Genomic DNA, 16755 nt, shown 5'->3' with positions numbered 1-16755 from the left:
TCCAGGCCAGCTAGGGCAATGCAGTGAGACTCTGCTACAGGAGAAAGAACAGACAAACAAACACCCCCCAAAAACAAAACAAGTAAAAACAAGGGGAAAACCCCACACAATGTTGGTGGGAATGAAATAGGGTAGCGGCTATGGAAATCAGCATGGAGGATCTGCAAAGTTTTAAAAACCAATATGTACCACAGGGCTGAGCTGTGCTACTCAGGGCATGGACTCACAGGCCGCCAAGTCAACACGTCCCAAAGACACTTGTCCATCAGTGCTTATTGTAGTTGCTAGCTAAGTGATAGTGAAGGAACAAACTGAGGGGCTGGAGAGATGGCTCAGCAGTTAAGAGCACTGACTGCTCTTCCAAAGGTCCTGAGTTCAAGTCCCAGCAACCACATGATGGCTCACAACCATCCGTAAAGAGATCTGACACCTCTTTCTGGAGTGTCTGAAGACAGCTACAGTATACTCACATATAATAAATAAATAAATCTTTAAAAAGAAAAAAAAAAAAAAGAAAACTGAGGAGTCCAACAACAGAAAATGGACAAGAAAATGTGATATATGTAAACACACACACACACATATATACATGTATATATATATATATATACACACATATATAAGCTGTATATATAAATATTATACACATATAAAATAGCTAAATGGATAAAAAGTGTGGTATATGTGTGTGTGTGTGCATATTGATAACAGGAAAATAGATTCAACTGTATATAAATATTAGGCAAAGTAAGTCAGTCTCAGAAAAAACAGATATTGTTTGTTTTCTCTCATTTGTGACTTGTAGATTTTATATAGACACGTGGAATTATGTAGGTGAAAGTAAAACTGAGGAGAGGAACAAAGGAATTAGGAGGGGAAGGAGTAGAAGGAAGGGGAGAGGGAGGGATGGTATAGAAACAATAAGATCAAAGAATACTCTATATTAGTATAAGAATGCCCTAGATAATGTAGTACCATACAGAATAAACATACATACATGAAAATACAAAACAAAGCAACCAGTACTCAGGAGACCGAAGCAGGCAGACTTCTGTAAATTAAAAGCCAGTCTGGTCTACATAGGGAGTAGCTATGTAGCCATGGCTATACAGTGAGACCCTGTCTCACCAACCAACCAAATCAAATTAAGTCAACCAAACAAGCAGCAACAACAACAACAAAAAGCCAAATCAAAACAACAAACCAAATAAGGATGGAGGAGGGGAGAGTTCACATTTTATTAGTCTGTCCTATGCTGTTTCTAGATACAGCTTTTTTCTTCTTGCAATAGGGAATTTCATGTAAACAACAATGACTTAACTATACATGCAGGCAAAATACTCGTACACAGGAAAATAAATAAACTCAAGATATTTTACAATCAGTAGGGGGTCAGATTTAAGTATGACATGGAAAGCTAGGTATGTGTCTTAGTCAGGGTTTCTATTCCTGCACAAACATCATGACCAAGAAGCAAGTTGGGGAGGAAAGGGTTTTTTCAGCTTACAATTCCATACTGCTGTTTATCACCAAGGAAGTCAGGACTGGAACTCAAACAGGTCAGGAAGCAGGAGCGGATGCAGAAGCCATGGAGGGATGTTCCTTACTGGCTTGCTTCCCCTGGCTTGCTCAGCCTGCTCTCTTATAGAACCCAAGATTACCAGTTCAGAGGTGGTCCCACCCACAAGGGGCCTTTCCTCCTTGATCACTAATTGAGAAAATGCCTTACAGTTGGATCTCATGGAGGCATTTCCTCAACTGAAGCTCCTTTCTCTGTGATAACTCCAGCTGTGTCAAGTTGACACAAAACTAGCCAGTACAGTATGGTAGCTACAACTTTGGTCTCAGCACTGGAAAGGCCAAGACAGAAGGATCTCTGAGTTCCAGAAGAGATCCTGTCTCAAGAACAGCAATCTAAATAAACCAAAAAGTATAGAATGGTAGGGCAAACTTGAAGTCCCAGGGTTTGGAAGGTAAGGCAGGAGGATTACAAGTTGGATACCAACCTGGGCTACAAAGTGAGAACCTGTCACCAATAGACAGCTTTAACATTCTGGGGGACTATTAGTTCTTGAAAGAGACTCCTGTAGAGATCCTTTGAGGAGCCTATGACATTGGTATCCAATCTAGTGCAGACAGCAACATTAAAAAGGTCCCTGCAGTAGGCAGACTGGTGATGCCGTTGAATGGGGCCATCATATTATTGTTTTCATCTCTCTTTTCTTTTCCTTTATTATCATCACTGATGAATTAAAAACAAGTTTTCAGAGCTGAGAAGGAACCTAGAGCTTGCACACACCAGGTAAACATCCTACCACTGAGCCTCCCCACCAGGCCTAGATTTAAAACTTTTAAAAGACAACAAGAGTGGGAATGCTTAGAGTGGTCACATGTCTGAGCGTATCCCCCAAACTGCTAGTGGAATAACAGGATCCTGTCACCGGCTGATGGATGGGACACCAGTTCCAGCAGAGGGTAGGGTATAGGAGAATGTAAGGGAGGCTGTATGCTCAGATTTTTTTTTTTTATGAACTCACTGTATACGCTTTGTGATTAAGATTATAATTTCCTACAATTGTTTTCTAAAGAGCAGTTTTAAAAAAAATATCGAGGTGGTAGAAACTTAACTGCAGCAGAAATTAGCCAAGCCAAACAAGATAACAATTAAAACACTGTTCAGGAAACCTAGTATTTTGAAACTAAGAACAAAGAAACAAAGAAGAATTAGTTGCTGGCAACTTCTGCGCTCAACAAGTACCTTAAAAACAACCCGATTTAGTTAACATTCGATTTTCCTTCTGTTGTGTTTTATAAAACGGTGGCATAAAGAGGTGGGAGGGGCACCTCAGCTGGCAGGCCAAGGTGTTCCCCTGAGGAGTCACCACCCTACGACAAGCCTAGTACAAAAGGAAGTTTATGGGGGAAGGGAAGGGGACCTGGAAAAGGGGTAGAAAAAGGAGGGGGACAGAGAATGACAGAAAGAGAGAAGAGAAAGAGAGAAAGAGGTGGGTTGGGAACACTGGAAGGAGAGAGAGAGACAGAGATAGAGACAGAGCAGAGACATAGAGACAGACAGACAGACAGACAGACAGACAGACAGACACACTCACACTGAGAGAGACAGAGACAGAGAGACAGAGAGCTAGGGTAGCCGAACAATTCTTATATGCCAGGTTGGCTTGCACCTGGCAGGCAAAGCCAACACTAGTTGCTGGGTAGCTGTTGGGCGGAGCCTAGAGTAACTGCTAACACTTCGGTACTATATTGGTCCTTGTCACAAAGTTTTACCAACAGGAAAATATTTTAATGCAGTTATTTATTTTTTGATTAAGTCCTAAGAAAACTCCAGGAAAACATGATGGTAGATAGACATTATTTGGATTGGTTGGAAATCGTGTCAGTTACAGAGTATGTGATGTCTCATGACGCCAGATTAACATGTTCACTGTGCAGAAGATTAAAAAGTGTGTGTGTGTGTGTGTGTGTGTGTGTGTGTGTGTGTAAATGGTCAGAGTGAAAAGAATCCATTGGCTACCCAAAGAACCATCTTGCCGGCTCAGCTGTTAAAGGCACCTGCTGCTCTTGTAGGGGACCTGGGTTTGGTTCCTGGCACTCCCATCTGGTGGCTCAAACTTGCCTGGAACTCCAGTCTAGGGGATTTATGGACCTTTTTTAGTCTCCACAGGAACAGGCAAGCATGTGGTGCACCGACATGTGGAACACATACATGTAAAAATAAATACAATCCTGGATTTCATGGTTTTATCTTTGGAAGACACTCCTAGCTTTAGAACTGTGAGAGTTTTTGGTTTTACTTCTCTGTGCAGCCTCTCTCCTTGAGACTTCCCTTGCTGGTCATAACTTAATTTCTTTTAGGTTCTTACAACCCAACTTGGTCTACTTTAGGCTGTTTATTAAGTTGTTTTGTGTTCATGTCTTGCCTTTGAAACAGAATGCAAAGTCACGAAGGATAAGGGCTATGAATTTTTTATTTGTGTTCTTTGCTTGGGAGGAGACAATGAACGTATTGCTCAATAAATAGTCTTTGACTAATACAAGGCAAGTGAGTTCAGTGATACCCTGCTGACATCTTGTTTATTTGTGCAAATGAAATGTTTTCCTTGTTTCTTCTTGCACAGAACTAATTGCAACTGTTTTATCCACTTGTTTCTACAAGTTTTGCTTCAGAATTCACCATTGGCAATCTTTTTAGGAGTAGTGAAAGATGCTCAAAGCGGGGCTATAGGAGGGAGTGGGAATGGCTATTTACAAAGTCTCTACTCTTGTTCTACACTGTAAATAAACATTTCTTTTAACACATTAACTGCTAAAGCTCCAGTCAGGTTCATTCACCCAGGGACCTACAAAAAAATAAACGGCAGAGCTGAGTTTCAGAGACCCAAGTCGGCCTGGTTCCAACGGGCAAAGCAGTTTAAGTGTCCGGTAGCTGTGAGAATTCAAAGGCGTAATTTCTTGAAAAAAAAAAAAAAAACAAAAAACCAACACTAGGCACAATAGTTGGCAGTCAACACGTTGCTCCCCCATACTTGCTCAGGCCTTGAAGTTGACTTTTTCAAATAGGAGGGGAGGAAAATTAAGGTCATATTAATTAAATTTGTCAATAAGTTGAAGAAAGCTCGTGTTTGATTACAATAATCCTACGCCGGCCTTCATATTGACTCTAGAGGAAAAAAAAAATAATGCCTGGCAATGTTTCAAACCACGATGCCTAATTTAGAACGATTTCTATTTCAAAAGAGGGTGTAGGAAGTCATCTTTGGCCAACAAGAGACTCAAGGAATACAATAATGTATGCCTATGAAAAATTCACTGCGTTTCTCACCCACCCCAAAGAAAAACATTGCTTTTGACCCGCAGGGAACTCTGTAGGTGAACTGTGGGGTCCCCACATTTGCGGGGGGGGGAAGGGGACCCCGCCTTGAACTTCGAAGTTCTCGCTCCCATAGCTGTTCTCTTTTAGATCTCTCACAAGCGACACCTTTGCAAAAAAAAAAAATAAATAAAAAAGAAAGAAAAAAGAAAGTGGGGTAACCGGGGCTCATTTTGCAGAACCCCTTTGGTATCTGTATGGGCCGGGCAGCCAGCTGTGTCGTACACCCCAGGGAGACCAAGTGCCCGCAGCCCGCCACACCTGGAGGATGGTGGCGCGCGCCCCCGCGTGACGTCACCGCACCTGGCACCAGCTGCCGGAGCCTGGGTGGCGCGCGCGGGGGCCGCAGGGGGCGTGGCCGGGAATCCCAGATCGTTCTCGCGAGATTTCGCCCCAGCCGGGTCCCGACTCTCTTCACACTGGGCCCGTGGCTTGCCACCGCGTTCTCGAGCGTGGCGCGCTCCGCCTCCGAGGGAGCGGGTGCGGGCTGACCGTGCGAGACCCCGCCAAGTGCCTCAGCCAGCTGCGAGCGGAAGCGGCCCGGGAGCGTGGCTGAGTGCGCCCTGTGCTCAGGCGCGGACCCCGTTCTCCACCCCCCCTCCCACCCCCGCCTGCCGGGGCTGCGGCCGAGGCCGGGCGTGAGGAGCGGCCAAGCGCGCCGCGGGCGGATGGAGTCGCTTCCCCGCCGCGCCTGAGCCGGTGCACAGAAGGGGCCGCGGGGCCGCGCTCTCCCCGCCAGAGCCGCAGCATGGGTAAGCACTACCGCGCCGGCCACTGGGCTCCTCGCACGCGGGTCGGCTCCAATCGGGCTCTCCCCTCGTCGGTCCTTGTGCGGGACAGCGGGGCTCGAACCCGTGACCCGTTGCCCTGCGCCCTCTGGGAGCCCCTGACTTCCATGGGGGAGGGCGATCGCGAACTTGAGAAAGTGGCACTTGCAGCTCTGCTACTCGGTGGCTTGGTACAGATTGGTTTAAAAAAGAATGCACTCACACCCCCACATCTACTATGCACGCGCACACACACACACACACACACACACACACACACACACACACACACAGACATTTTGTCATAGAGAATTGGAAGCACAGGAAGAAACTTAATTCTCTTTGCGATCGGCTGGGCTTTTTGGCAGTGATTTGTGACTTCTCTCCCCTTCCTCTTTTCGTGGGTCAGTTTTTTGAAATCGTTTTTCCTGGTATTCGTCGTCTGCCTTGTCAGGTGTGTTGGCACCTAGCAGCGCGGCGAATTTCCTCCTCCTGAGGACTGGGTTAGGGGTTCGGTTATTCTAGGATTCCCAGTTGGAACCTCTGGAGGAGCTGTTTGCTGTTTCCTGTTTGGAGGGAGACTTCCTTCTTGGAGGCGAGCAAAAGTACCGGGGCCACAAGGTTGTTTTTCTGTGCGTTCTTCAGGTTTTCGTTTGGAGTCAGAGAGAGAGAGAGCAAGCGTCGCAGCGGACTTCTTTGAAAAGGAGTTTTGTTCAGTGGTGTAACAGTTCTTTTGATAAGTTGCGTCTGGGCTAGACACGAGCTCCCTCGAATGGTTATAATTTAAAAGTAAAGTAAAAGTATGTTTCTCCCCCGCCCCCCCGCCCCCAGCTTGGTGTTACCACAAGGCAAAAAGTGTAAGACCAGTATTTGGTTTTGTGGTATAAATCAGAAAGACATTATCACGTTCTCACTCCAGAGTCGATGCTGCTTAAAACCATTACTGAAATTAATAATTCAGGAAACTAGCGGATGATTTAGAAGCCCAACAAAAACAGGAGCTCTGCTGATGTGGCACCCCGTGCCCACACTTTGTTTTGTGGGAGACAAATTTAGCTAGTGTTTACAGACACTGGCTATTCTGTTTTCTTAGAGCTTCTAATTTTATTCTCCCTCCGCTTCCCTCCTGCTTTGTGTACCTTTTATACACCAAGTGCTTTTTGACTCAGGAGACAAACATTTGCTGTTAGGGACTTTGAAATGAATTCCTTTCCACTTGATTAGTTGAGTTTACGGGGTAATTGCAGGCTTATTCTAAAGCATCAAAAGCTAGCTTAACTGATTGGGATGAAAAGCTAAAATTAAGTATACAATTCTTATCTGTCTTAAGTCAGGATGCAGAATGTAATTAAACATCTTTTGATGGTCCAGAGTCATCATTTTGTGACTTTGAGTTGCTGTGAGCCCTTTTAACCACCTTGGATCTTGTATACTGTTGGACCAGGTGCTAAACAACAGACAGTTCTTTGCAGTTTGCAGTTATTTTAAGTACCCGTCCTTGGAACTGCTGGTTATCCGATGGGCTTGAAACTATGATTAGTATCGCCTTTCACCTTCCCCGTTCTCTCTCTCTCTCTCTCTTTTAAACCGTGGAGATCATTTAAATTTGTGATTTTTGCATAGGGGAAAATCAGTAGGTCTATACTTGAGTATAAGGTCTTCTCCTTCTCTCTTTCTGTCTCTGTCTCTTCACCTCCTCTCCCTGTCTTTGTCTCTGTCTCTGTCTCTTCTCTTCAGGTTCTTACAGTGTAGTTCTGGATATCCTGGCACACACTCTATAGATCAGGCTAGTTTTGAACTCACAGAGATCCACCTACCTCTGCCTCCCAAATGCTAAGATTAAAGTCACTATACCCAGCTAAGGTGTTTTTGTTTTTGTTTTTGTTTTTCCAGTAGAGTTTTTCTCTATAGCCCTGGCTGTCCTGGAACTCATTGTACTCTCTAGACCAGGCTGGCCTCAAACTCAGAAATCCTGCCTGCTTCTGCCTCCCAAGTGCTGGGATTAAAGGCGTGAGCCACCACTGTCCTGCCCGGGCCCCTGCTAAGGTTTTAAGGAAAGTATGGAAAGTATTTTACATTATAATACCTGTATTTACTGTCCACACGCCGTTTCTTTGATCTATTTTAGAGTTGCCAGAGTATCTTGGGAAAATTGTTTAGCATACTGTCAAGATTTGTGCTTTGAAGGTTATTTTGGGGGCCTGTGAAACATTTGCAGATAAATCTGCTTCTATTAAAAATCTGTTGGTTGTGTATTCATTAAAATCCTCAAATTCAAGTTAAAGAGTTTCCTCTAATATGTAATTTGCAGAGTTTGTTACCTGCCCTCATTTTCTTGCATTTTAAAGATAAGATCTCCTTACTCTGTGGTCCAGACTGGCTTTGAACTCAAAGTGATCTTCCTGCCTCAGCCTCTTGGCTGCTGGGATTGTAGGCCTTACTGTCCCTTCCACCCAGTAGTCTTTAGTTCTTACAATTCAGGATGCAGCTTGAGAGAGCTGAGCTCTTAAGAGCTCTCTCTCTGCTTTCTAATTTGGTTCTCATTCATATTGGGTGGCTTACCAAGGGATCTGATACCCTCATCTGGTTTATGAGGGCACCCCTCCACATGGCCTACACACACACACACACACACACACACACTCTCTGTAAGATTTAAAAAAAAATAATGCAGCCTAAAATACTCATGTTTTATCTAATTTGTCACTAAATAAAAATAAATCTTTTTTTGTTTGTTTGTTTTGTTTTGAGATGATCGTGGATTCTTATGAGGTGATAGTTTCTACACTTTAAGAGACACAGCTGGCTAGTTAAGAGTTTCTGAAGCCGAGACCTGCATTACTTTGGGAGTAGAAGCAGGAATTGAAGAATTCAAGGCCAGCTTTGTTCGCACAGTACACTCAAGGCCTTCCTAGGCTGCATGAAACTGTCTGAAAAAGGAAAAGGGCTCTGGACAGGGACTTCCTGAGGCCTTGCCTACAAGCTTTGCAACTTGGGAAGTTAATTAGCCTCTGTGCTTCAGTTTATTGGTCTGTAAATTGGTGAGGAGTGCCAGTCTCGGGTTATTAGGTGAATGAATGACCTAACAATGCTTAGAATATTGCTGGTGGAACTTGTGCAATTCTACTGATTTGTATGTGAATTTTTATCTTTGCTGAAAGCATAATACTGTCTTCGAGGACCAGTAAGATGATTTTGTGTTAATATATAAATTGAATTCTGTATGGTACAGCTTGACAAAAATTGTATACATTGTTTTCCAATATTAGATAGATTGTGAGAAACTTATTCATTTGAAATGTTTAAATGCTTTGGAAAAACTTAAGGATTAATACTACTAGAGACATTTTTTTTTAAAGATTTATTTATTATTATATGTAAGTACACTGTAGCTGACTTCAGACACACCAGAAGAGGGCATCAGATCTCATTATGGGTGATTGTGAGCCACCATGTGGTTGCTGGGATTTGAACTCAGGACCTCTGGAAGAGCAGTCAGTGCTCTTACCCGCTGAGCCATCTCACTAGCCCCGAGACATTTATTTAAGTTTTATGGTACATTAATGTTCTTAGTTTCTGCATTAAATGTAGGAGGAGATGCCATTCAAAACATTTTGAAGGAATTAGCCAGGATATTTGGGAATGAAGAAAGGCAATGCTTTTTTTAGATTTATTTATGTATTTGATGCATTTGGGTGTATTGTCTGCATTTATGCCTACATAACAGGAGAGGACATCAGATCCCATGTCGCTACAGTTATGGGCAACAGTTAGAGCAGCCAGTGCTCTGCTCTTAACCACTACATCATCTTTCCAGTCCTGAATACTTCTTTCTCAAAAATACATATATACATTTTTGGAGTGAAGTAAGATAAAATTATTTATATCTATATCTATATCTATATCTATCTATCTATATATATGGTAAACAGATACTTAGAACTAAGTCTCTTTTAATTTTAGATAAATTTTTTTCTATTTGAAAGTTTGTTTTACTGTCATCTGTCTGCAACCATCAAATTTATACCCATGAAAATAGTTGAGCCTTTTTTTTTTTTTTGTTTTGTTTTGTTTTTGTTTTTGTTTTTTGAGACAGGGTTTCTCTGTATAGCCCTGGCTGTCCTGGAACTCACTTTGTAGACCAGGCTGCCCTCAAACTCAGAAATCCGCCTGCCTCTGCCTCCCGAGTGCTGGGATTAAAGGCGTGCGCCACCACGCCCTGCCTTTGAGCCTTTTATTGTACCTTTGTGCATGTGTGGAGGCTAGAAGATTGTGTTCGTTGCCTCTTAAACCATTTTACCAATTCCTCTGAAGCAGGGTCTTTCTCTGAACCCTGGGGCTCATGTTTTCTTGGCTAGGATTAAAGACAGTAAGCCTCAGGAATTCTCTTTATCTCTGTTTCCTTGGAAGTAATGGGTTTAAGGTGGCTTCAGTTTGCTGCAGGTGTGATAGATAGTATTTGAACTTCAGGCCTTGTGACTGAGAAGCAAGGGCTCTTAACTGCTGAGCTCTCGCTCCAGCCCCCTGTGTACCGGCAGATGTCTTATCTTTACACACTCATCATTGCAGAGTTAAGGATTCAGAGATGGTGATAGGCACATGTTCTATCACCTACTTGGGAGTGGATGTAGTAGGTGATCTTCCAGGGAAGATTCTGCTAAATAGCAGGACTGTTTCAGAAATTCATGATTGGGAGAAGTACAGGACTTTGTTTTTCCAGAAAAACTTGAGGGTTTTAGGGTAGCAGCAAACATGTACTTTACCTTGTTCAAGGTAGCTGGATGGATCCTCCGTGAGACAATTGATGTTGTTTCACGGCATCAAAATTAAATATAAATGCCTGCAAAAGAATAAAAGTTGTCTTGAAAGTGTTTTATTTATGTGCGTGTATAAAACACACCATTCTCTCTCTCTCTCTCTCTCTCTCTCTCTCTCTCTCTCTCTCTCTCTCTCTATCTGAGACCAAGTTTCCTCTCTGTTGCACTTGGTGGCCTAGAAGTCACTGTTTAGACCAGGCTTGCATGGAAATCACTGTGATCCTCCTGCCTCAGCATCCTGAGTTGTTGGGATTATAGGAGGGTGCCACCTTGCTTGGCTTAAGCTATTTTAATAAAGATTTGCTGTTGTCTTAGATGATACGTGTACTTCTATGGTGAGTGATTTCCTTATTTTACTTTGTAAATAACACTCATTTGTCCTGATAATATTTTTAAGTAGATACCTTGAGATTTACCAGCAGTTTCCGAACACAAAGAAAAGTTTTCTTTCAAAGATTGAACACAACAGTCTTGTTCTTCTTAATCAGAATATATTGTTTTAATGTTCAAATTAAAAAAAACCTTAAAGTTTGGACTCCTTTAATTCTGTAAAATTGCTCTCATATCTGCTGTAAAGATTCAACTCAGTTAAATAGCAGTCAGTCAGGCGGGAAGTCTTCCTAGGGGAGGTAGGGGGGCAGAACATAAGTTTGAGAAATCTAGATGGAGGTTCATATGTGCCTACAGTCAGCATGTGAACCATTTATGTGTAGCAAAATGTAGTGTGTACAGACTGATGGAGCAGGTCAGATTGGTGTGTGGTAAGGTGGTGCTTGGTGGCTGCTACTAGGTAGAAGCTGAGATTGGCATTCAGGGAGGAAATGAGAGGAAATGGGGTTTGGCAGAAGGCCTCAAAGACCTAGCCACAGGGAAATGGAGTAAGGCAAAGTCCAGCATTCATCTGAGAGAAATACAGGGTAGGTGTTCCCCTCCCCTCCCCTCCCCTCCCCTCCCCTCCCCTCCCCTCCCCTCCCCTCCTCCCTGCCTAAAAGGATCCTGATTATTTACTGAGATTGTTTTAGATGAGCCCAGACGTATCTCTGACAAGATGTTTTAACTCCACAGCTATGCATCTTAGACTGCATGTGTCTTGAGATTATATTAGTAGTCAACTTGTTTAAATATGTGCCTATAGTGATCATGAATAGCTTTTGGGTTTTAATGTGATCCTCCGCTTATCAAAATGAGAGTATTCCTTGATTACAGTCTAGCATCCTCTTACTTGGTGTTAGTGATTTGACAGACTTGCTTTCTGCCCCCCCCCCCCCTTGGAGACTGGGTCCTATTATGTTCCCTTGGATGACCTCAAACTTCTGGACTTTAGCTGTCTAAATGTGCCAGACACCATATCGGATGTTTTTTAGGTTATTTAAGATGATTCAGTGTCCAGGTAACTTGTGTTCCAAGGGAGTGACTGTGGAGTAATTTAATCACTAGGCATTTTAAGTAGAAATATATTCTGAAGTTTCACTGAAGTAACACAGTTACCACTAACTTACACAAAAGGTGTGGGGGATGGAAATGTCCTCAGTGCTAAGGTACTGACCTAGCTTTGGATTCCTTATGCCCACCCCAAGAAGAAAGGTATTAATACAAGGTCATATCAAGGAAAAGAGCTGCTCTGAGAGATTAGTTAAGAAGTATTGTTTTCTTTTTTGAAAATGATCTTATAAACCCTGGATTCTGATATGAATGTTCCTTTGTCTTCCTGTTGTTCTGATGTTATAAACCTGTGTGGCTTATTAGTGTTGTACTAGAAATACAAAGTAACAATAGGAATGAAACCACATGGGAGTATATTTGAAACCCAAGCCATTTAAGGAGGGATGTGTTCTAGTGTCAGAAATGTTAAAATGTAATGAGAAACATAAAGACTATAATAAAAGCTTCCAGTTTTGGAAGGAAGTAGGATTTATTCATCTCATTAGTTTGATCAGTGATTAAGTACTTGGCAGATGTGATTGTTTTCTTTTGCTGTGTAAAAATACCTGAGAGAATCAAAAGGAGGAAAAGTTTATTTTAGCTTACAATACAAAATTTCAGTTTATGGTTTATAGTCTCTTAATTTTTGTTTTTGGACTGGTAGCATCATTACGAGAGCATGTAGTTCAGGAAGTCTGTTGTCTTGATGACTGTGCTTATTATTATTATTATTGTCAAGTTGATAAAAGCTAGGCTCATCTGGGAAGAGGAAACTTCAATCGAGAAAATGCCTTCATCAGATTGCCTACAGGCAAGCTGATAGTGCATTTTCTTGATTGATTAATATGAGAGGACTTAGCCCACTGAGGGCAGTGCTACCCCTTGACAGGTGGTTCTCTGTTGTGTAGAAAAATAAGCCAAGCAAGACTGTATAAATGTGCTGGAGAGATGGCTTAAGGGTTAAAAGCACTGGCTGCTCTTGCAGAGGTCCCGAGTTCAATTCCCAGCAACCACATGGTGGCTCACAACCATCTGTAATGGGATCTGATGCCCTCTTCTGGTGTGCCTGAAGACAGCTACAGTGTACTCATATACATAAAATAAATAAATAATTCTTTAAAAAAAAAAAAAAAGACTGTATAAGCAATGTCTTTCCATGGCCTCTGCTTCAATTTCTGTCTCTAGGTTCCTGCCTTGAATTCCTGTCCCGACTTTCTTTCATGGTGGGCTAGGGTCAGTTAGAGTGAGCCAAACCCATTTTGATGGGGACTTTTATCACAACACTAGAAACCTAAGACTATATTAGTTGGAAATCATAAAAGAGAGACACAGAAATTGTGGTCCTAAAGGACATTATTTAATGACTTAGTTTCCAGTGTGTTCTACGTCCTGAAGTTTTTACCACCTAATAGGGCCATCATGGGTGACTAGGCCTTTGGGGCATTCATGATCCAGACTATATCAGCAGTAACCAAGATTCTTGTTTAATTTTCTCTGGCACCAAGTCAAAACAATTCTTTGAGCCGGACGTGGTGGTACATGCCTTTAATCCCAGCACTTGGGAAGCAGAGGCAGATGGATTTCTGAGTTCGAGGCCAGCCTGGTCTACAGAGTTCCAGGACAGCCAGGGCTACACAGAGAAACCCTGTCTTGAAAAATCAAAAAACAAAAATTAAGAAACAAAAAACCAATTCTTTGGGCCAGGTGTGGTGGAACATGTTTGTAATCCTAGGTTTTGGGATGCAGAGTCAGGTGGAGCTCTGAGCTGGAAGCCAGCCTTGTCTACGAGAGAATTTTCGGGACTATGAGAGAATTTTTGGGACTATGTGAGACCTGTTTCAGAACAAATAGCCACCCTTCCAAAACATGACAAACAGTTCTTTGGTATATATACAACTTTATCCTCTTACTAACGGGAAAAGCAAATTTATCAGCTAATAAGATAAACAATTTTTATGTTTTATGTGTATGAGTGTTTGCCTACATGTCTATGTACCTTGTGTGTGCTTAGTGCCTAAGGAGGCCACAAGGGGATGTCAAATCCCTTGAACTAGAGTTGAAAACAGTTAAGCCAACATGTGGTTGCTGAGAATTGAACCTAGGCCCCCTGGAAGAGCAGCAAGTGCTCCTAATTGCTGAACCATTTCTATAGCTCCCATAAACATTAAGTCTTGACAGAATTTTTAATACTACATGTTGCAGAATGTTGGGTTTCAGACCTTGGACAAGCTGCTGAGGTGTCTGTTTAACATATAAAAGCAGATTTAGCCTCCAAGTTCTCCCAGCATCCCTTAGGCCCTTCCCACAAGGTATGGCTGGCATACCCTGCTCTTTACCTGCTTCTCCTCCTCAGGCTCTTCTCTATATTATCCAGACATTTTGGTTTAGGTCTCTCCCAACCCCCTTTCCTTGGGACCAGTGAACACCACCCCACCTCACCTGTCAGAGCTGCCTCCAATAAACCTATCTGTTTTTGCTTTTAATTTGACCTGCATTAGCTTTCGTCATTAGAGGAGAAAGCCTCTTTACAACATCTTCAGACTTTTACAGTTGATTGAAAGGTTTTTTTGATTTAAACATAAATCAGTTCTTGCTGTATTGCTATAACTCTGGTTTGCCTGGGATTTGTGTTGTAGATTGGGTGGACTTTGAATTTTTAACAGTTATCAGTGTTGGAATTACTGTTGTGTGCCCCTATGCCTGGCTGATACTTGATCAGTATCAATTGTCAGTGCTGAGAAGGTCACTTCATGTGGATATGTAGTATAAAATGGCAGCAATGAGAGCCATGACAGAAATTGTTGGAAATTCTATCCTAATCCAAAATAAAATGCTTTTTTTTCTTTTTCTTTCTCTTTCTTTTTCTTTTTTTCTTTTCTTTTCTTTCTTTTTTTTTTTTTTTTTTTTCTTTTTTAAAAGACAGGGTTTCCCTGTGTTAACAGTCCTGCTGTCCTGGAACTTACTATGTAGACCAGAACTCATAGAGATCTGCCTACTTCTGACTCCTGCGCCCTGGGGTTAAAGGTGTGCATCACCATGCCTGGCTTTATGGGTGTTTTTGTTTTTAAAATGAACTGTAAGTTTAAAGAGTTTAAAGAGTACTTTTTCAAGTCAAACATTTCAATCCAATTCAATCCAGTGGTATACTAATTTGATACTCATGCACTGAGCGGTAGTAGGAAAACAGTCACTTGTTTTCTGTAACTACACTGTCATGTTTCTATAAGAGACAAAAACCATGTATAATAAACACCGCAGTGTACTGCACATGTGGTCTTGAACCTGAGTGTTCAGTGCTGATTGGAATTGCTTGGTGTAGGGGCATTTGTAGTGCAAAGTGAGCACATTATGTGTTCAGAATGAGGTGTATTGAATACGAGCCTTATAGCAGTGAGTGTCACTAGAAATATCTTTTTTCATCTATATTCATTTTATGGTTGATTTTTGAATTAATATTTGGTCATTATGTGTTCAGAGACCTCTCACTATTGCCAGATGTTTTTTGGTGAACACATTCAATTATAAGAGCCTGTGAGGTTGTGATTCACAGTTTAAGAAGCTTGATACTAGAATATTTAAAGCTGGGGATGGAGAGATGGCTTAGTGGTTAAGAGGACCAACTGCTCTTCCGAAGGCCCTGAATTCAAATCCTAGCAACCACATGGTGGCTCACAACCATCCATAATGTAATGAGATCTGACGCCCTCTTCTGGTGCATCTGAAGACAGCTACAGTGTACTTACATATAATAAATAAATCTTTTTTTAAAAAAAAGAATATTTAAAGCTTTTTAAACAACACTTAGATTGCTATTGTATTAGTCAGGGTTCTCTAGAGTTGCAGACTTAGATGGATAGTCTCTATATAGTAAGGGTCTGTAGTGCAACTCCCCAACAATGGTCAGCTGTGTTTGGGAAGGATTTAGTAGTTGCTCAGTCCCACAGGATTAGTAGATTCCAACAGATGTGCTGGCAAACAGGCAAAGAAGAGCGTATATTCCTTCTTCCAATGTCCTTATGTAGGTCTCCAGCAGAAAGTGTAGCCCAGATTAAAGATGTTTACCACCACTCCTGGATCTGGGACTTGTTTTGTCCCAGAATGACTTTGAATTTAGAGATCTCCTTGTCTTAGTCTCCTGGGATTAATAGCCACTATGCCTCAAGATACCCATGCCAAGATCCAGGTCAGAAACGTCTCCCAGCCTCAAGATCTGGATCACAGGTGAGCCTTCCAATTCTGGATTGTAGTTCATTCCAGATACAGTTAAGTTGACAATTGAGAATAGCCATTACAATCCACCCCACTTCTGGTACCAACTTCTATCTTAGGATTTTATTGCTGTAAACAGACACCATGTCTTATAATGACATTATTTAATTGGGGCTGGCTTACAGGTTCAGAGAGGTCTATTATCCTCAAGGCAGGAACATGACAGCATCCAGGCAGGCATGGTACAGGAGAAGCTGAGAGTTCTACATCTTCATCTGAAGGCTGCTAGCAGAATACTGACTTTCAGGCAGCTAGCATGAAGATTTTAAAGCCCATACCCGCAGTGACACACCTATTCCAACAAGGCCACACCTCCAAGTAGTGTCACTTCCTAGGCTAAGCATATTCAAACCTTGACAGCTATTTATAATTGTGGTTTGGCTTCAATGGTACAGTAATACTGCATTTAGTAATACTTTAGTGTATATTTTTTCTTCTACCCTCCCCAGGCTTGTCCCAGAACCGGCTCTATAGCATATCCCAGGCTGGACTTAACACATGATGTTTCTGTCTCTGCCTCTCAAATACTGGGATTATCATGTGCACCACTATCTGGGCAGGAAGCCTTATCTGTCTGTCTGTGTCCACC

The 16755-nt window shown here is 42.2% G+C and overlaps 1 protein-coding gene across 4 annotated transcripts in view; it reads left to right on the top strand.

Moving 5' to 3' along the window:
- Positions 1-5248: 5248 nt before the first annotated feature.
- The window catches only part of Cd2ap (CD2-associated protein), a 127821-nt gene continuing 116314 nt past the window's right edge, over positions 5249-16755 (top strand). For 2 of the 4 annotated variants that reach the window (XM_011246263.3, XM_011246264.3), the window contains exon 1: positions 5252-5643. In XM_011246263.3, the coding sequence (XP_011244565.1) occupies positions 5640-5643 (4 nt within the window). In that variant the 5' untranslated portion in view covers positions 5252-5639. Of the gene's footprint in view, positions 5644-16755 lie in introns of all 4 variants that reach the window. The other 2 variants (XR_001782031.2, NM_009847.3) reach the window with 2 other exon arrangements.

Source organism: Mus musculus, chromosome 17, assembly GCF_000001635.26.
Source record: "Mus musculus strain C57BL/6J chromosome 17, GRCm38.p6 C57BL/6J".
NCBI classification, from domain to species: Eukaryota; Metazoa; Chordata; class Mammalia; order Rodentia; family Muridae; genus Mus; species Mus musculus.
This window is presented reverse-complemented; position numbering and strand designations above follow the sequence as displayed.